Source organism: Hylaeus volcanicus, unplaced genomic scaffold (genome assembly GCF_026283585.1).
Source record: "Hylaeus volcanicus isolate JK05 unplaced genomic scaffold, UHH_iyHylVolc1.0_haploid 12258___fragment_2___debris, whole genome shotgun sequence".
NCBI lineage: Eukaryota > Metazoa > Arthropoda > Insecta > Hymenoptera > Colletidae > Hylaeus > Hylaeus volcanicus.
This window is the reverse complement of record NW_026531631.1, coordinates 57,139-70,547: the sequence shown is the minus strand read 5'-3', so window position 1 is coordinate 70,547 and position 13,409 is coordinate 57,139. Positions and strand designations below refer to the sequence as shown.

The window sequence follows — 13,409 nt, the reverse complement described above, 5'->3', positions numbered from 1 at the left end:
GAAGGAGGATCGAGGTATTGAAGTTTAATTGCAAGGGTGCGGAGTTGCCTTACGACTAAAACATCTAGTTTCCTCGTTTACGTTAACACGTTTTACGCGGGTCTCGTATAAACGATTCTCTTCAGTCTCTGACGTCCTCATCGAGGATGTACACGACACACAACTGGAGCAAATTCATATAAAATTCGTCCCTCAAGAGAACGTGTATCAAGACGAACCTCAAGACGAACCTCAAGACGAACCTCAAGACGAACCTCTATAAACGAAAACCTCTATTCTTTGGTGGTCGTTATAAATTACAAGCATTTTAATTTTCTTAGACTTCGTTTCGATATAGTCTCATATTTATGCGTTAGGAGAGGTATAATTTCTTTAATCGCTGGTCGTAAATTATTGCTCTGACTTTATCACATTTTGCATGGTTTGTCTTCTCTTGCTAGCCGATGGAAGTAAAATGAAAGCTCGAGGTGAGATCCAGTCATTGAATGCATATACGACATCCCTCCTCGAGTAACCCATTGTCTTCTCCATGGCGAATTATCCTATGGTATCCATTCTTCATCTCCAACAACTGTACGGCTTAGAAATGGCCGATCAATTTGTCTTTCTCCTAGCCCGGTGTCGTTGTTCGTTCGTTGAATACAATTCGCCAGTAATAATTCACTTACTCGATCCATTTGTCAAGTCGGGAATTAATTTAGAAACTACAGATAATGAAATAAATATATAAAATGTATAAAATGTGAGAGGATGACAGGATATGGATATAGATTAACACAAATTTTTACTGAAAATGACTTTATTCGACGGACTCCCATAAAATCCTCCGGGCGACTGTTCGTCATCGGTTAAACAAAAGAGTGACAATGCTCGCGTGCGAATTTTTACAAAACAAAGTGCGAATCGAAGCCACAAAGTGCAAAAATTTCAAACGTGGAAAAGCTTGAGGCTTTTTAAAGCCAATTTAACTAGTCATCGACCCAGATGGCGTTGTTTAATAGAGGATTAAGATCGTTTTAATTGGCCAGCAACGCCCGACGTAAAATGTGCTGAATCAGATACGGTGGTACAACTAGTCTCGTCGAGTCTGTCATTAAATGGCAGAGGCTAGTTGGAATTTAGAATTAGTCCCGGCATAAAAGGAATGCGTTTGTTTATGGGAGCCACAGCGTTACTTATGAAATGACCTAATAGAAAGCAAAACGGTACTTTAACGGAACAACGGACCGGCTCGAAGATTTACGGCTCGGAGAGTCATCAAGGAAAGCTGATCCAGTGATTGAGAACGAAGATGAGTATCGACGACCTTGACACAGATTTGAAAAATGAAACCAATAGGATGCAGAGGATGCAGAGGATGCAAGGAGAGAAGTATGTTGCCCTTTACAGAATTAACGCGCAGCGTACAAAAGTGCGATCTGACGCTTGTGCGGGTCAATCGTGAAATGAATTAATCGTAAAATTCCGACTCATCAAGCCAGCAATTAAAGGAAGAGGACATCGCACCCATTCCTCGGGATAAAATTATTCTTTTTAATTAAGAGCCAATTCGGAGGAAGATCGCGGATAGCTGAGAGCATTCGAGATCCTTAGGAGACGATAAGTGGCACAGACTTACGATGACGTAGCTAGTTGCTCCATCCTAATTTCTCGACAAGTGTCGAAAACGTACTGTCACTTATGGCGCCACGGTTAACGACACCTGTTTCGTATCGCAGTCAAAGTATAGATACGAGCGAGGCTTCATTCAAACGATACCACTCTGTTTGAACGAACGATGCCATTAGTACCGTTCCTACAAAGAAAGTTCTGCTACTTTTGGGACAAACAGTGTAATTTGTTCTTTGAGGTTACAGTTATGGAGGCCATCCACAGAAGCATTGATTATATACATTGGAGAGATAGGTTTGACCCACTTCTGATGTTTGGAGATGATCAGGTTGATGTTCTCAAATAAACTTTTTAAGTATATAACCATGTAGGTCTATTTATGTGCATGTTTCTAACGAAACATTTATTTATCTATCATTTAATTCCGATCAATTTCAAGGGGTCGAAACGTTCTGATTAGCTTGTAAATTTTTATAACAAATTCACGTTTTCACCGATCTTATTCATTCAAGAAGTAAATGTTTTTAAATTACAGAGCACGGAGTTCAAATATTTTCCCAGGCGCACATTCTCATAGATCAAGGAATTCTCCGTACCTCCATTTCCCATAAATGCATAAACGTAACCCAGCTATAGTTTAGTAAACGATTGCTGAAGAATCATCTTACGCCACTCTTCAGTTATTCGTCACTAATCGATACCAATCGTCATCAGTCGTTAACCCCCTACCCGTTTCCTCGCTCCGATATTCCGTGAAAGCATTCTCGTGCTTTTCGCGATCGACCCTAATCCCACACCACGAGTCTCGCACGTTGTAGGCTAAGGGGTTAATATCGTCATCGATCGACAAGAATGACGGTACTTCGTACCCGACTCTTGAGCCTTTCATTGCTTGAGGATAATCCTTGGTAACTGTCGACGTAGGCAGGCGTCTTTAGGAGGAAGTTTTCGGTGGACTCGTTCCGAATATTTGGGAAACGTGTTTCACAGTTAATTGACTGCTGACCCGTTTCAATCTGTTTCTGGGAGGAGGTAGCTTTTACGCCTTCTAGCATCGCTTTCTCTCGGACCCATGTTTACATCCTCCTGATCGCAGCGACCTCGCTTAAACCTGTCGCTTAAAGCAACTCCAGGATTCCATATCTTCGTTTCGGCATTTCCAGGAAAAGAGTACCTAGGGGTACCTCGGCTATATCGAATCTAATTCCATTCTCTTGGTCTCACGTTGATCGTTCTCTTAAACTCAGATTTATTCGAATCATTGTTCGTCTGTGTGTTTTTATAGTGCTCACAGAGCTACTTTCCCATAGTATCGATCTGATTCTTTTTCTCTTATTTCTTCCGTTACTTTATTTTATATTTATTAGCCATACCCTGAGAAAATGGCGCGGATGCTCGGGATTCGAACCCAGGCTCTCAGCGTGATAGCACGCTACGCGTTGCTCCACCGTCCGCCCCCCAACTCGGATTTATTATTACTCATCTATTCCTAGACTATCCAAACTCGTATTCCTACTAACTAAATATTGAGTGAGTGCAAAAGTATAACTATTAAAGTATTTGTTAATGTATTTTTTAATGGCCACTTAAGTAAACTTAATCTTTGCTTAGACGTTGCACCCTCACCCCTCATCGAACGCAACGTTCCATCTCTATGGAAACATTTCGAGTAGATCGAAAGGATTAATGGCAAAAGCTGAAGGTTACAGTGCGTCGACACGTGCTTCTTTCACGGACCTCTAGACGGAAGCGACGGGAAACCTGTTCCGATTGGCGTCTCTGGGTCACTTAGTGGGCCAACTGGTCCGAATACGTGGGGTGGGGCCTGCATCAACACGTTGACTCCTGTGTACGTCGAGTCACCCTTTTTATTACGTTCGGCAAAACTCACCGTTGAAGGAAAAAAAGGACCGGAGGTATCTGGCCTGTAAATGGAGAAAGCGAGCCTGGTTACTTTCGTCAGCTCTCGTGCTCGAAGTCTCGTTGACTCTTTTATTGTTCCGCGTTACCCTTCGATTCATTTCGTATTATCGAGGTTTCCCGGATTCGTTCGCACTCGTAGTTAAGTTTTGGATAGTAAAATCTACGACAAAATAAGTCTTTTGGGTTTATCGAGGAAATCTCGATCACCGAAGTCCTTACCGAGGATTCCTGTATTCACTGGCACTCGTAGTTCATTTTTGGATAGTAAATTTATCTGGGACAAAATAAGGTGCCAATTCATGAATTTTTATAGGACAAATGGACAATTCTCTGGTAGTGAGCTTTAGGCTATTCGAAAGAACGTTTCTTAGGGCACGTGTCGCGATTTTTGTGTTTAAAAATATTTTAAATTCTCTTCTTAAAAAGTCTCATCAAGTTTCACTGTCTTTTGGGTTTATCGAGGAAATCTCGATCACCGAAGTGCTTACCGAGGGTTCCTGTATTCAATGGCACTCGTAGTTCATTTTTGGATAGTAAATTTATCTAAGACAAAATAAGGTGCACATTCATGAATTTTTATAGGACAAATGGACAATTCTCTGGTAGTGAGCTTTAGGCTATTCGAAAGGACGTTTCTTAGGGCACGTGTCGCGATTTTTGTGTTTAAAAATATTTTAAATTCTCTTCTTAAAAAGTCTCATCAAGTATCACTGTCTTTTGGGTTTATCGAGGAAATCTCGATCACCGAAGTGCTTACCGAGGGTTCCTGTATTCACTGGCACTCGTAGTTCATTTTTGGATAGTAAATTTATCTGGGACAAAATAAGGTGCCAATTCATGAATTTTTATAGGACAAATGGACAATTCTCTGGTAGTGAGCTGTAGGCTATTCGAAAGGACGTTTCTTAGGGCACGTGTCGCGATTTTTGTGTTTAAAAATATTTTAAATTCTCTTCTTAAAAAGTCTCATCAAGTATCACTTGATACTTCGTCTCGATACTTTGTCTTTTGGGTTTATCGAGGAAATCTCGATCACCGAAGTGCTTACCGAGGGTTCCTGTATTCACTGGCACTCGTAGTTCATTTTTGGATAATAAATTTATCGATGGTAGTTGTTTTTGATCTCCAAGGGGGGAAGTCTGTCTAGGACAAAATAAGGTGCAGGAAAGAACGTTTCTTATGGGACGTGTCGCAATTTTTGTGTTTAAAAATAAAAGCTAAAAATAAAACTTAAAAACTTGAACCTAAAAACTTGAAGAGTCTCCGCGGGTTCCATAACTGGCTATGAGACAAATTAAAAAAAAAAAAGACGAATCACGAATTAAAGTATACCATTTGCCCGTAACAAGCAGTTATCTCAATTCTTCTTCCTGCATTCGAATTGACCAATATATTCAGTGGCCCACTCAGAAGTTATTACGCATCTTTGCGTTCACTCGTTCCTACTCGTGGCCCTGAATAAATACGTGCCCCACTAGGGGGCCGTGTATCTCCATTGGGAATCCCTGTTCTACATGACGCAGACGATTGCTGAGCTCCCTTTTAATTCGTCGAGTTCCATACTTTGTTCTGTTGACACCGAAGATGGCTTCTGCGAAGATATCCAAACCGAGATATCGACAATTGAGTTCCTTTCGGGGAAATTTGAGAGATGTTTTGGAGAATAGAGAATCGATAGAAGTCGTGATAGCCTGGAGCTAACTTTCTCCACGGTTTCCTGTTTCCCCTCCCACGCACAGCCGACGAAATCGCGAAGCACGTGTCCTTCCACGTATCGATGCAAATATTATTAACTATTATCAACTCTAGGAAAGGTACAGTGACTCTCCGACCCAATGGTAAATGAAAATTCGATCTCAATAAAATTTAATAAAAATTTGTTTCTGTAGCATCGATCATCCAGTGATTTAGCGATCATTGTCCATCCTTTTAGGGTTAAAACAGTGGAACAGTTCATTGATGTGATAGATGTTAGAAAGCGAGGATTTCAGTATGTCGACGATCCAGTGCAGCAGTTGTTAACGCTTTTAAACGCACGGCACAGTTTAGATGATTGTTGATCCTCCTGAATCGATGGCACTATTTACACAAAAGATCTCGAGGCAGTTTCTAATCGTAAATGCATGCGGGAATGGTGTTGAAAAGTGACTCGACGAGTCCTTAGACGATGAAATGTCGCTGACTTTGCGACACAATTGCGATATGGTAGTTAATAATAATTGATTCGAAACGACTGTGACTTTACGATGTCCAACTATAATCTCCAGAAAGAGTTAGAGGTTGCTGAGTTAATATATTCCAGATGGAACTGGCCTATCGAGTAGATCCTTGCTGGAGAAAGAGACGCAATTGGTCATGTTTGCACACAAATCATTAAACGAAGAACCTGAATAACGTGGATTCTCTGATAAATAATCGAAAGAAGAATTAGAGAATAATAAATATGCAAGTTAACATTCGCTGCACACCCACTGTTTAAACAAGACTTTCGACCTGGTTACTCCCCATTGGTCCACTTTGTGAAACGATTGTCCGCTGGTGATTTACGTAGCAGGAAAATTTCGTCGAGATCGCGGCATAGTGATCTACCTTTCGGAGGATGTAGGATCACGGAACGTTTATGCGTCCTCGTTTATCGAGTCGAAGGAAATATGTAGCAGCGTTTACCATTCTGCAACCTACGAATTGACGAGCAGTTTGTATTTTACGATACTCGAACGCTCTACCGTTCAGCCTCTTTATTATCCGAACAGTTCTCGTTAAACGTATGGCAACTATCCTATAAGGCGTTTATGGTCAAAGAGAATTCGTTCCTGCGCGGTTATAACGGAAAGGATTCTCTTTTCTCTTTAGCTTCTCTTAGGTTCTCTGTTGTTTGTTTGTTATTGTACTCCTGCGACATCGTAGATCGCATTTTATCGAAGGTATTTCCGAAGTCCGGTGTCTCCGGAATGTAGCATAATTTATTATTTCGGTGGACTATATAACGTTTCTAAGCAAGGAAAAATAAACACGAGCCAATTTGTGACGAGATGTTTCGAGAAAATTTATGTAGGTATCTACTGAAAAGAGCACGTTGTTAATTAGTATTTGTAGAATTTTGTTTGCAGTAAAATCTTAATGTATAATCGAGACAGTGTATGGTACCCAAAAGCGATAAATTGCACAGTGAGAAAACGAGGAAAGGAAATATGCAGAATCAGATATTTTTACTCCGATGGTATTTTATTGATACGACATCGGTTCCGTCTACGGAGGAGATTCTGATTAGCAACATTCTGCAACTAGTTAGAAAGCAGAATCCCATACTAAGTATAAGTACAATCATTCATCCGGTCACAGTTATTTCGATGATATTCGTGCCAGTTTAAATGGGACATCTCGTATGTAGGCTGAGCGATTAAAAGTTTTATATTCTCAATTAAACTTAGACCCTGGAGTAATTATTATTCCTTAATCCTATTTTAATTACCTCCAGGGAAATCATTTTTTTTTCCATTCTCAAAAGTACAGGTCTCAGCATTTTTGTCTGAGAATATAATTTTTATAGTCTCGTACAGATGACAATTAAATTAATACGATGTGTACCGCGTATATTGCTATTTAGATATACTAATCGAGTCTCGTTTACGGCTCAATTTACAGGCTGAGGGTGATTCACGTTTACGAGCAATAGTAAAAAGTTTGAATGCGCTTATATTGCACTATTCTTCAAGCATATGATTAAATTATAATAAAAATACGTATAAATTCTAATTTACAATAACAATATTAAGAGACTCCATAGCGGTTCTTAAATGAGACTAAATACTGCCTCTAATGTTCTGTATAATTGCAACACGTTTCGCGTGTACTTTATTATTTGTAGTTAGAGGCGTTAATAGTGATTTTTCGATAAGAGGTTCACGATTTCCAAACAACGAAATATTCTCGGAATCGATTCTCGGAACACTCGTAACGCTCCACAAATGTTTGAGGAACACGTTAAATATTATTTCATAGACATATGTTCGGTCAATATTCCGGAACATACGTGATGACGATTCCACAAAAATGTGCGCCTAACGACTATAGTATCGACACCGAGGCAGAAATGATATTTTAGGAGAAACGTTAACACGAAGATTTCGTCACAGATTGTTTATTCTTCCTTGCTCGGAAACCTTATTGTCTACCACAATAATAAACTATGCTACATTCCTATATTTCAGGAACACTTTTAATGAAACGTAAGCAACGACAACGATCAATTACGTTTTTTTTTTTTTTTTTTATTACTTTATTTAAGGTCACATCAACTACAGGGTTATTAGTGACCACGTTAATATTTACAATTCAATTACAATTTATTCATTATTCCATATTTAGTTAATAAATCTACTAGTTTGAGAAATTCGTTTCTATTATTGAGAATCATTTGCATATTATTTAAAAGTTTGAACTCTACGAGATCGTGCTGTATTCCTTGACATTCTTCAATGAAATGCTTAACTGTTAGAGGCTCGTCACAAAAGGTGCATGACGGTGGCTGATTTTGTTATTTTATAACAATGAGTTAGATTTGCGTGGCCAATTCTCAATCTTGTTATTGCTACACGCAGTCTTCTATTTGGTAGGGTCGAAATTGCGATTTTTATAGTACAAATATTTCAAGTTAGTATTACCATTTATTCAAAAATAAATGTTCCAATGTTTTCACACTTGCACGGTTTAGGAGAGGAATATTTTCCCTGGTGACCATCGCGACGAAACGAGCGAAGATAACATTCGTATAGAATTTACATGCTTTACGTAGTTTTTTAAAATTAGGTTTCTGTATCACGTTCAACGCGAAGGACTTTATGTAAATTACACCGCGCGAGCGTGACAGCGCTGTAACAGTAGCTGGTACCGAATAGGTGCTTGCTAAAAGTTGTACGAGCAGCTATTTGTTTATAATAATGACCTTTCGCGGCTGTACTCTATTATTAAGAATGTTTACGTATCTGATCTAACGTATCAGTGTGGGAATAGATTTAACCTATCTGTTTAGGAGCATTAACAAATGGATAGGATGTACCCTTGTTAAGTCTTATTAACTTTCACGTGCCATCTGGACACTTGAAGAGAAATTCAATTTTACGCTATTTGCCGGAGTAAGGGTGATGGGTGACTCCAATTAATCTTATTGTTTTCTATGCCGAATGATTATCAACATTTGGCGGACTTTTCCTGGTTCTATGGGGAAGGATTGGAAGGATTGGAAGGATTGGAATGTATTTTGTGTAGGCTCTCGGGGACATAAATACAGAACCAGCCGTATTTTGCAATTAGAAATGGGAAAAAGATCAAGTATACGAAGTGAGAGGATATTAAAATTAAAACTCATTACTGTTCGAATCAAATTTCAGTGGATTTGTAAGAATTCGCCGATCGGCATTCTTTTGACGCACGATCGTTGTCGCTCACCGTTCGCGAACGATTCGCACTTTGTTTTGTAAGAATTCGCGGATCGGCGTTCTTTTCACGGTAAACGATCTTTGGGTCTCTTTTGTTTAACCGATGACGAGCAGTCGCGAATTTTGTGGGAGTCGGTCGTACATTTACTTCGAATACATTTCTTTATCCGACAGTCATCGAATAAAGATAAAGTTATGTATCTTTATTCGATTTTCTATTTAAATCATTTCTTTATCTAAATAATCCCCATCTCTGTTAATCCTGAAGTCCTCCGGCATATCAAAATGAAAATTTCCCAAATGTTTAAAACTATGAGTGGTGCTATAGTCGCGCTTCAAAGCCTCCTAATCGATCGTCGCGAACTTTGCGTTTAGAGTTCGATCTGAATTACTTTACGAGGAAATCTGCTTTCCATTGGCGAGTTGCTGTGATACTCGATAGCCAGTCGAAGACCTGGCTGAAACGAAGGGAAAAGTAGTCAGATAGAGAGTGGTCGCACTACCTTTCTCCAGCGTCGACGAGTCAGACCCGTGTCTATCGTAATCATCGGAATTCACCGGGTCGTTAGCTGCGAAGCCGTTAACGTTATCACTTGCCGATTAACGAATATCGAGCGAGGAAAATAAACGAAGTCGATAGTGACGATCAGTGGCGGCTCATAGTTCAATGACGATTAATCGGTTTTATCAGGTAGCACTGATTAGAATTAAAAAAAGCCCGAGTACAATGTCCTGTCAATGCCCGATCGATAATTAAAGATAGCGAATCGACGCGTATCGCCTGCAAAAAATCATAGAATAATAATAACAATGGCGATAATGATAACGGACGAAGAAAGATATCTACTATGATGTAGATCTTTCGATTAAATTTAACGCTGGATTCTTGTACTAATATTATGTACAGTTAAGTATAATATTATTAAGAAATGCAATATTGCATGTGTGCAAGCGTGTGATGTTTATACTTCACCTTGAAACTTACCCGAAAGAAAGCAGTGGAATAATTTCAAAATAAATAAAAGAAGAGAGGAAAAAGGGAAAGTTAATATATATGTATAAGCAACTGGTTGAACTGTAAATCGCACCTGTAGTTCTTCGGAACCTCTTTTAAAGACTAGAAAAAGTTCACCTTGCGAACGAATCTAATAAAATAGTTAGTTAACCAGCAAATCATATTTCACCAGGATCATTCATTTATTAAATAACGTATTTACGTTCATTTTATATATTAAAATCTCAAACTATAGTAACGGGTCCGTAATGCTTTCTATATATGCTTCATTGCGAAGAAAGCGAAACCAGTCTCGCCTATCAAGAGAAACGATGGTAATTTGATTCAGAATTTGTTTTATGCATTTGCTTAATTTAAAATTAACTACAAACTGCTATCAATTTACACGAATAATCTAAACACAGATATATACAAAGTAATTTAGCCATGCTCATTTTGCACACGCATTTTTCAATCTACCAGTAAAACCAGGAAAACGTGCTTCCACGGTAACCTACCACTATAAACGACCTCTCTATCGTTGTGTATCTAATGCCAATGCCAGTGCATGAGTGCGAACACATGTGCCCGTTTGGCTCGGCTTCCTTGCAATCAAACGAGCAATATACGAGGGGATCTGCGGCTGTCCGGCACTTTCTTCTCTAAGCGAGTGAACTCACCGCAATCACCTCGCTTTCGAGGTCAGTGTCTAGGCCTTAGAGATCCGCGGGATAGACATCGCGAGGGTTCAATCTGTTCTGCAGTGGGCAGTACATCTTTCTCCGATCGTTGTTCTATCATGTTAGACACTATTAGACATCGTGGACGAATCTATCAGGTTGTCCCGAAAGTTTCTTTCGCGAGTTCTACTCAATTATTTTATGCGGTTGTGTTTATATAAATAAACAATCTAATTTCATAGATATTCATGTCGTAACAGTAACGGAGCAAAATGAATCGTGCACAATTCAGTAATGTAACATAAAACATATTGTGCATGTATTAGGTTGTCCGGAAAGTTCGTGCCTATTTTTATGAAAAATTCAAAGGCAATACAATTCCCAGCATGCATTACCGATCTGCACTCCAGCTTGTCCAACGTGAACTGAGATACACTCACGCTGAAATAATACGAAGATAAAATCTATTAGAAACGAAATTTGGGGATTTGTATTAAATATACAAAATATCAGAATCGTATACAAAGCAGAAGTTTCGATATCGCATTTATTAGGTTGTCCCAAAAGTTTCTTTCGTTTTATTAATAATTAATATATACACAATATTTTATGTTTTATGTCACATTACAAAATTGTGTACAATTCATTTCGCTCCATTACTGTTACAGCATCAATGTCTAAGAAATTATTGGTTTGTCCGGAAAGTTCGTGACTATTTTTAAGAAAAATTCAAAGGCATATTTGAATTTTCATGTATATTTATTGAATTATATATGTACCATTTTGTTTCACAATCTCTCCACCTGTTAAGGAATGTACACATTTTATGTTTTCAGCCATTCCGATATATTCAGACCTGTACCGCCTACCAAAAATCGGCGTGGACTTTCCAGACAGCCCAATATTACTTATTAATAAAGGGAAAGAAACTTTTGGGACAACCTAATATCAGTATTTAGCAAGAACTTGTCTTGGAATGAATCGAAGAGTTGACATTTTTGTTTGTAATAATTACAGAAGTCCCTTGGTAACTAAGGGCAAGGGGATTTAAACTTTGGTCATCTGGGTTATCAATCGAGTGTTTTAGCCACTGGACCATCCCACGCCTTATGGGTCACGGTCACCAATTTTTTTATGGGTATCTATTACGAAGGTGGACATTCGGTAAAAATTTCATCGAGTTCCCATTTAAGGTTCCGAAGTAAAAAAATAAACACTTGCAAAAGCTGAAAATTGCTAAGAGGTCTTATCTTGATGATTTTTCGACCAATAAATTTCTCTTTGTAGATCTCGCCCAAAATATGGTTTTCAATGTTTTTTTGGGACGAGAAACACGATTCTGAAGTCGAACACGAAACTTTTTTAGGATCTAGAATCACCAAAAAAAGTTTGGACCAAATGTAAGGTTACATGGCCGTGTCCTCCCCTTTCAGTAGGTGTTACTTAAAAAATTCCGTTTTCCTCTTTAAAATACTCCAAAATCTTGAATCGACCTTCAACTCGAGGGTGAAGGAAGATTATCAATCCTAATCCGCAGCACGAAACTAATTAGCCCCGTCGAGAAGTCAGGAATAATTGTACTCGTGGAAAACAAGCTTTCTACGCCTCCCAATTAAATTCCATTTATCGACAAAACATAATAACGGGGTTCGATCCTTCGATCCCACGGTTACGCCGTAGCCAGTGATTACGTTTTCCAGTTTTTCGATCAATCAACGATCGTTCGTCGTAGCCGATTTCTCCAACCCCGTGTCATGTATATGCATTTCCAGCAGATGAACGGTTGAAGAGTCAGCGAAAGTGAAATCTCGACGGAACAGGCGCGAGAGAGATCCTACGTGCACCTAATCGTAAGCGTAATTTGTTTAAATAACCGTCAGACGGTAATGTCCCAGTCGAGCGTCTGGCCGACGAAAGTTACTTAAGAAGAAAAATACTTTCGAGCCCGTAAACATTTCTAACGAACCGTGGCTGCTCGATTATTTTCAAATTAGAGTTGCAATTGTAATTATTTCTGTAATAAATTTGCAGTTTTGCCCAAATTTAGCTAAATTTCGGAACGATCTTATTTGGAACCCAATAGCTTCTTAATCTGTGTCATAAATACGTAGAATTCGCAGTCTATTAATTACAAATGTCTGAGGAAACAGCTTCTCCCGCCTTTTGTTCTACTCGTCTCGTCAAACAAGCAGAACAAATTGTTTATCGTGTAAATTCACCTAAGTTTCCCGAGTCCACACAGAACACTCTTTTCAACGCGTGCAAATCGTTTCGAAACCGTACATTTTTACAGCATGGTAAATGTTTAACGTTTTAAGCGTACACGTCGACGTCCACGTCTGGCCTACTAAAACTAAATTCGTTTTTACGCCATTTCTGTTACGATATCGTCATCGATCGCTCGGTACATAAAACGACCATAACAGATTGCTCACCACACGATTTTTGTGAACTGTACCACTGTTTAATCGATTTTTTAGGAAAACCGGCTTTTATTAAATAAAGCATTGTACTGGAAGATCTCTTAGACAAAGCGTTGTTATAGGAAGCTTTACTAGACAAAGTTTTGTTACAGGAAGCTTTATTAAGCAAAGCTTTGTTATAGGAAGCTTTCTTAAACAAAGTTTTGTTACAGGAAGCTTTATTAAGCAAAGCTTTGATACAGGAAGCTTTATTAAGCAAAACTTTGTTATAGGAAGCTTTCCTCGATAAAGTCTTGTTACAGGAAGCTTTATTAAGCAAAGCTTTGATACAGAAAGCTCT

General features: G+C 38.8%; 1 protein-coding gene across 2 annotated transcripts in view; it reads right to left on the bottom strand.

The window, feature by feature from the left end:
* The window catches only part of LOC128882166 (elongation of very long chain fatty acids protein 4-like), a 26,356-nt gene that overhangs the window by 10,951 nt on the left and 1,996 nt on the right, over nucleotides 1-13,409 (bottom strand). The window contains exon 2 of one of the 2 annotated variants that reach the window (XM_054133739.1): nucleotides 9,476-11,087. The exons of the other annotated variant lie outside the window; for it this stretch is intronic. Coding sequence (XP_053989714.1) covers nucleotides 9,476-9,520 — 45 coding nt within the window. The 5' untranslated portion in view covers nucleotides 9,521-11,087. The remainder of the gene's footprint in view (nucleotides 1-9,475; nucleotides 11,088-13,409) is intronic. 2 annotated transcript variants of the gene reach the window in all.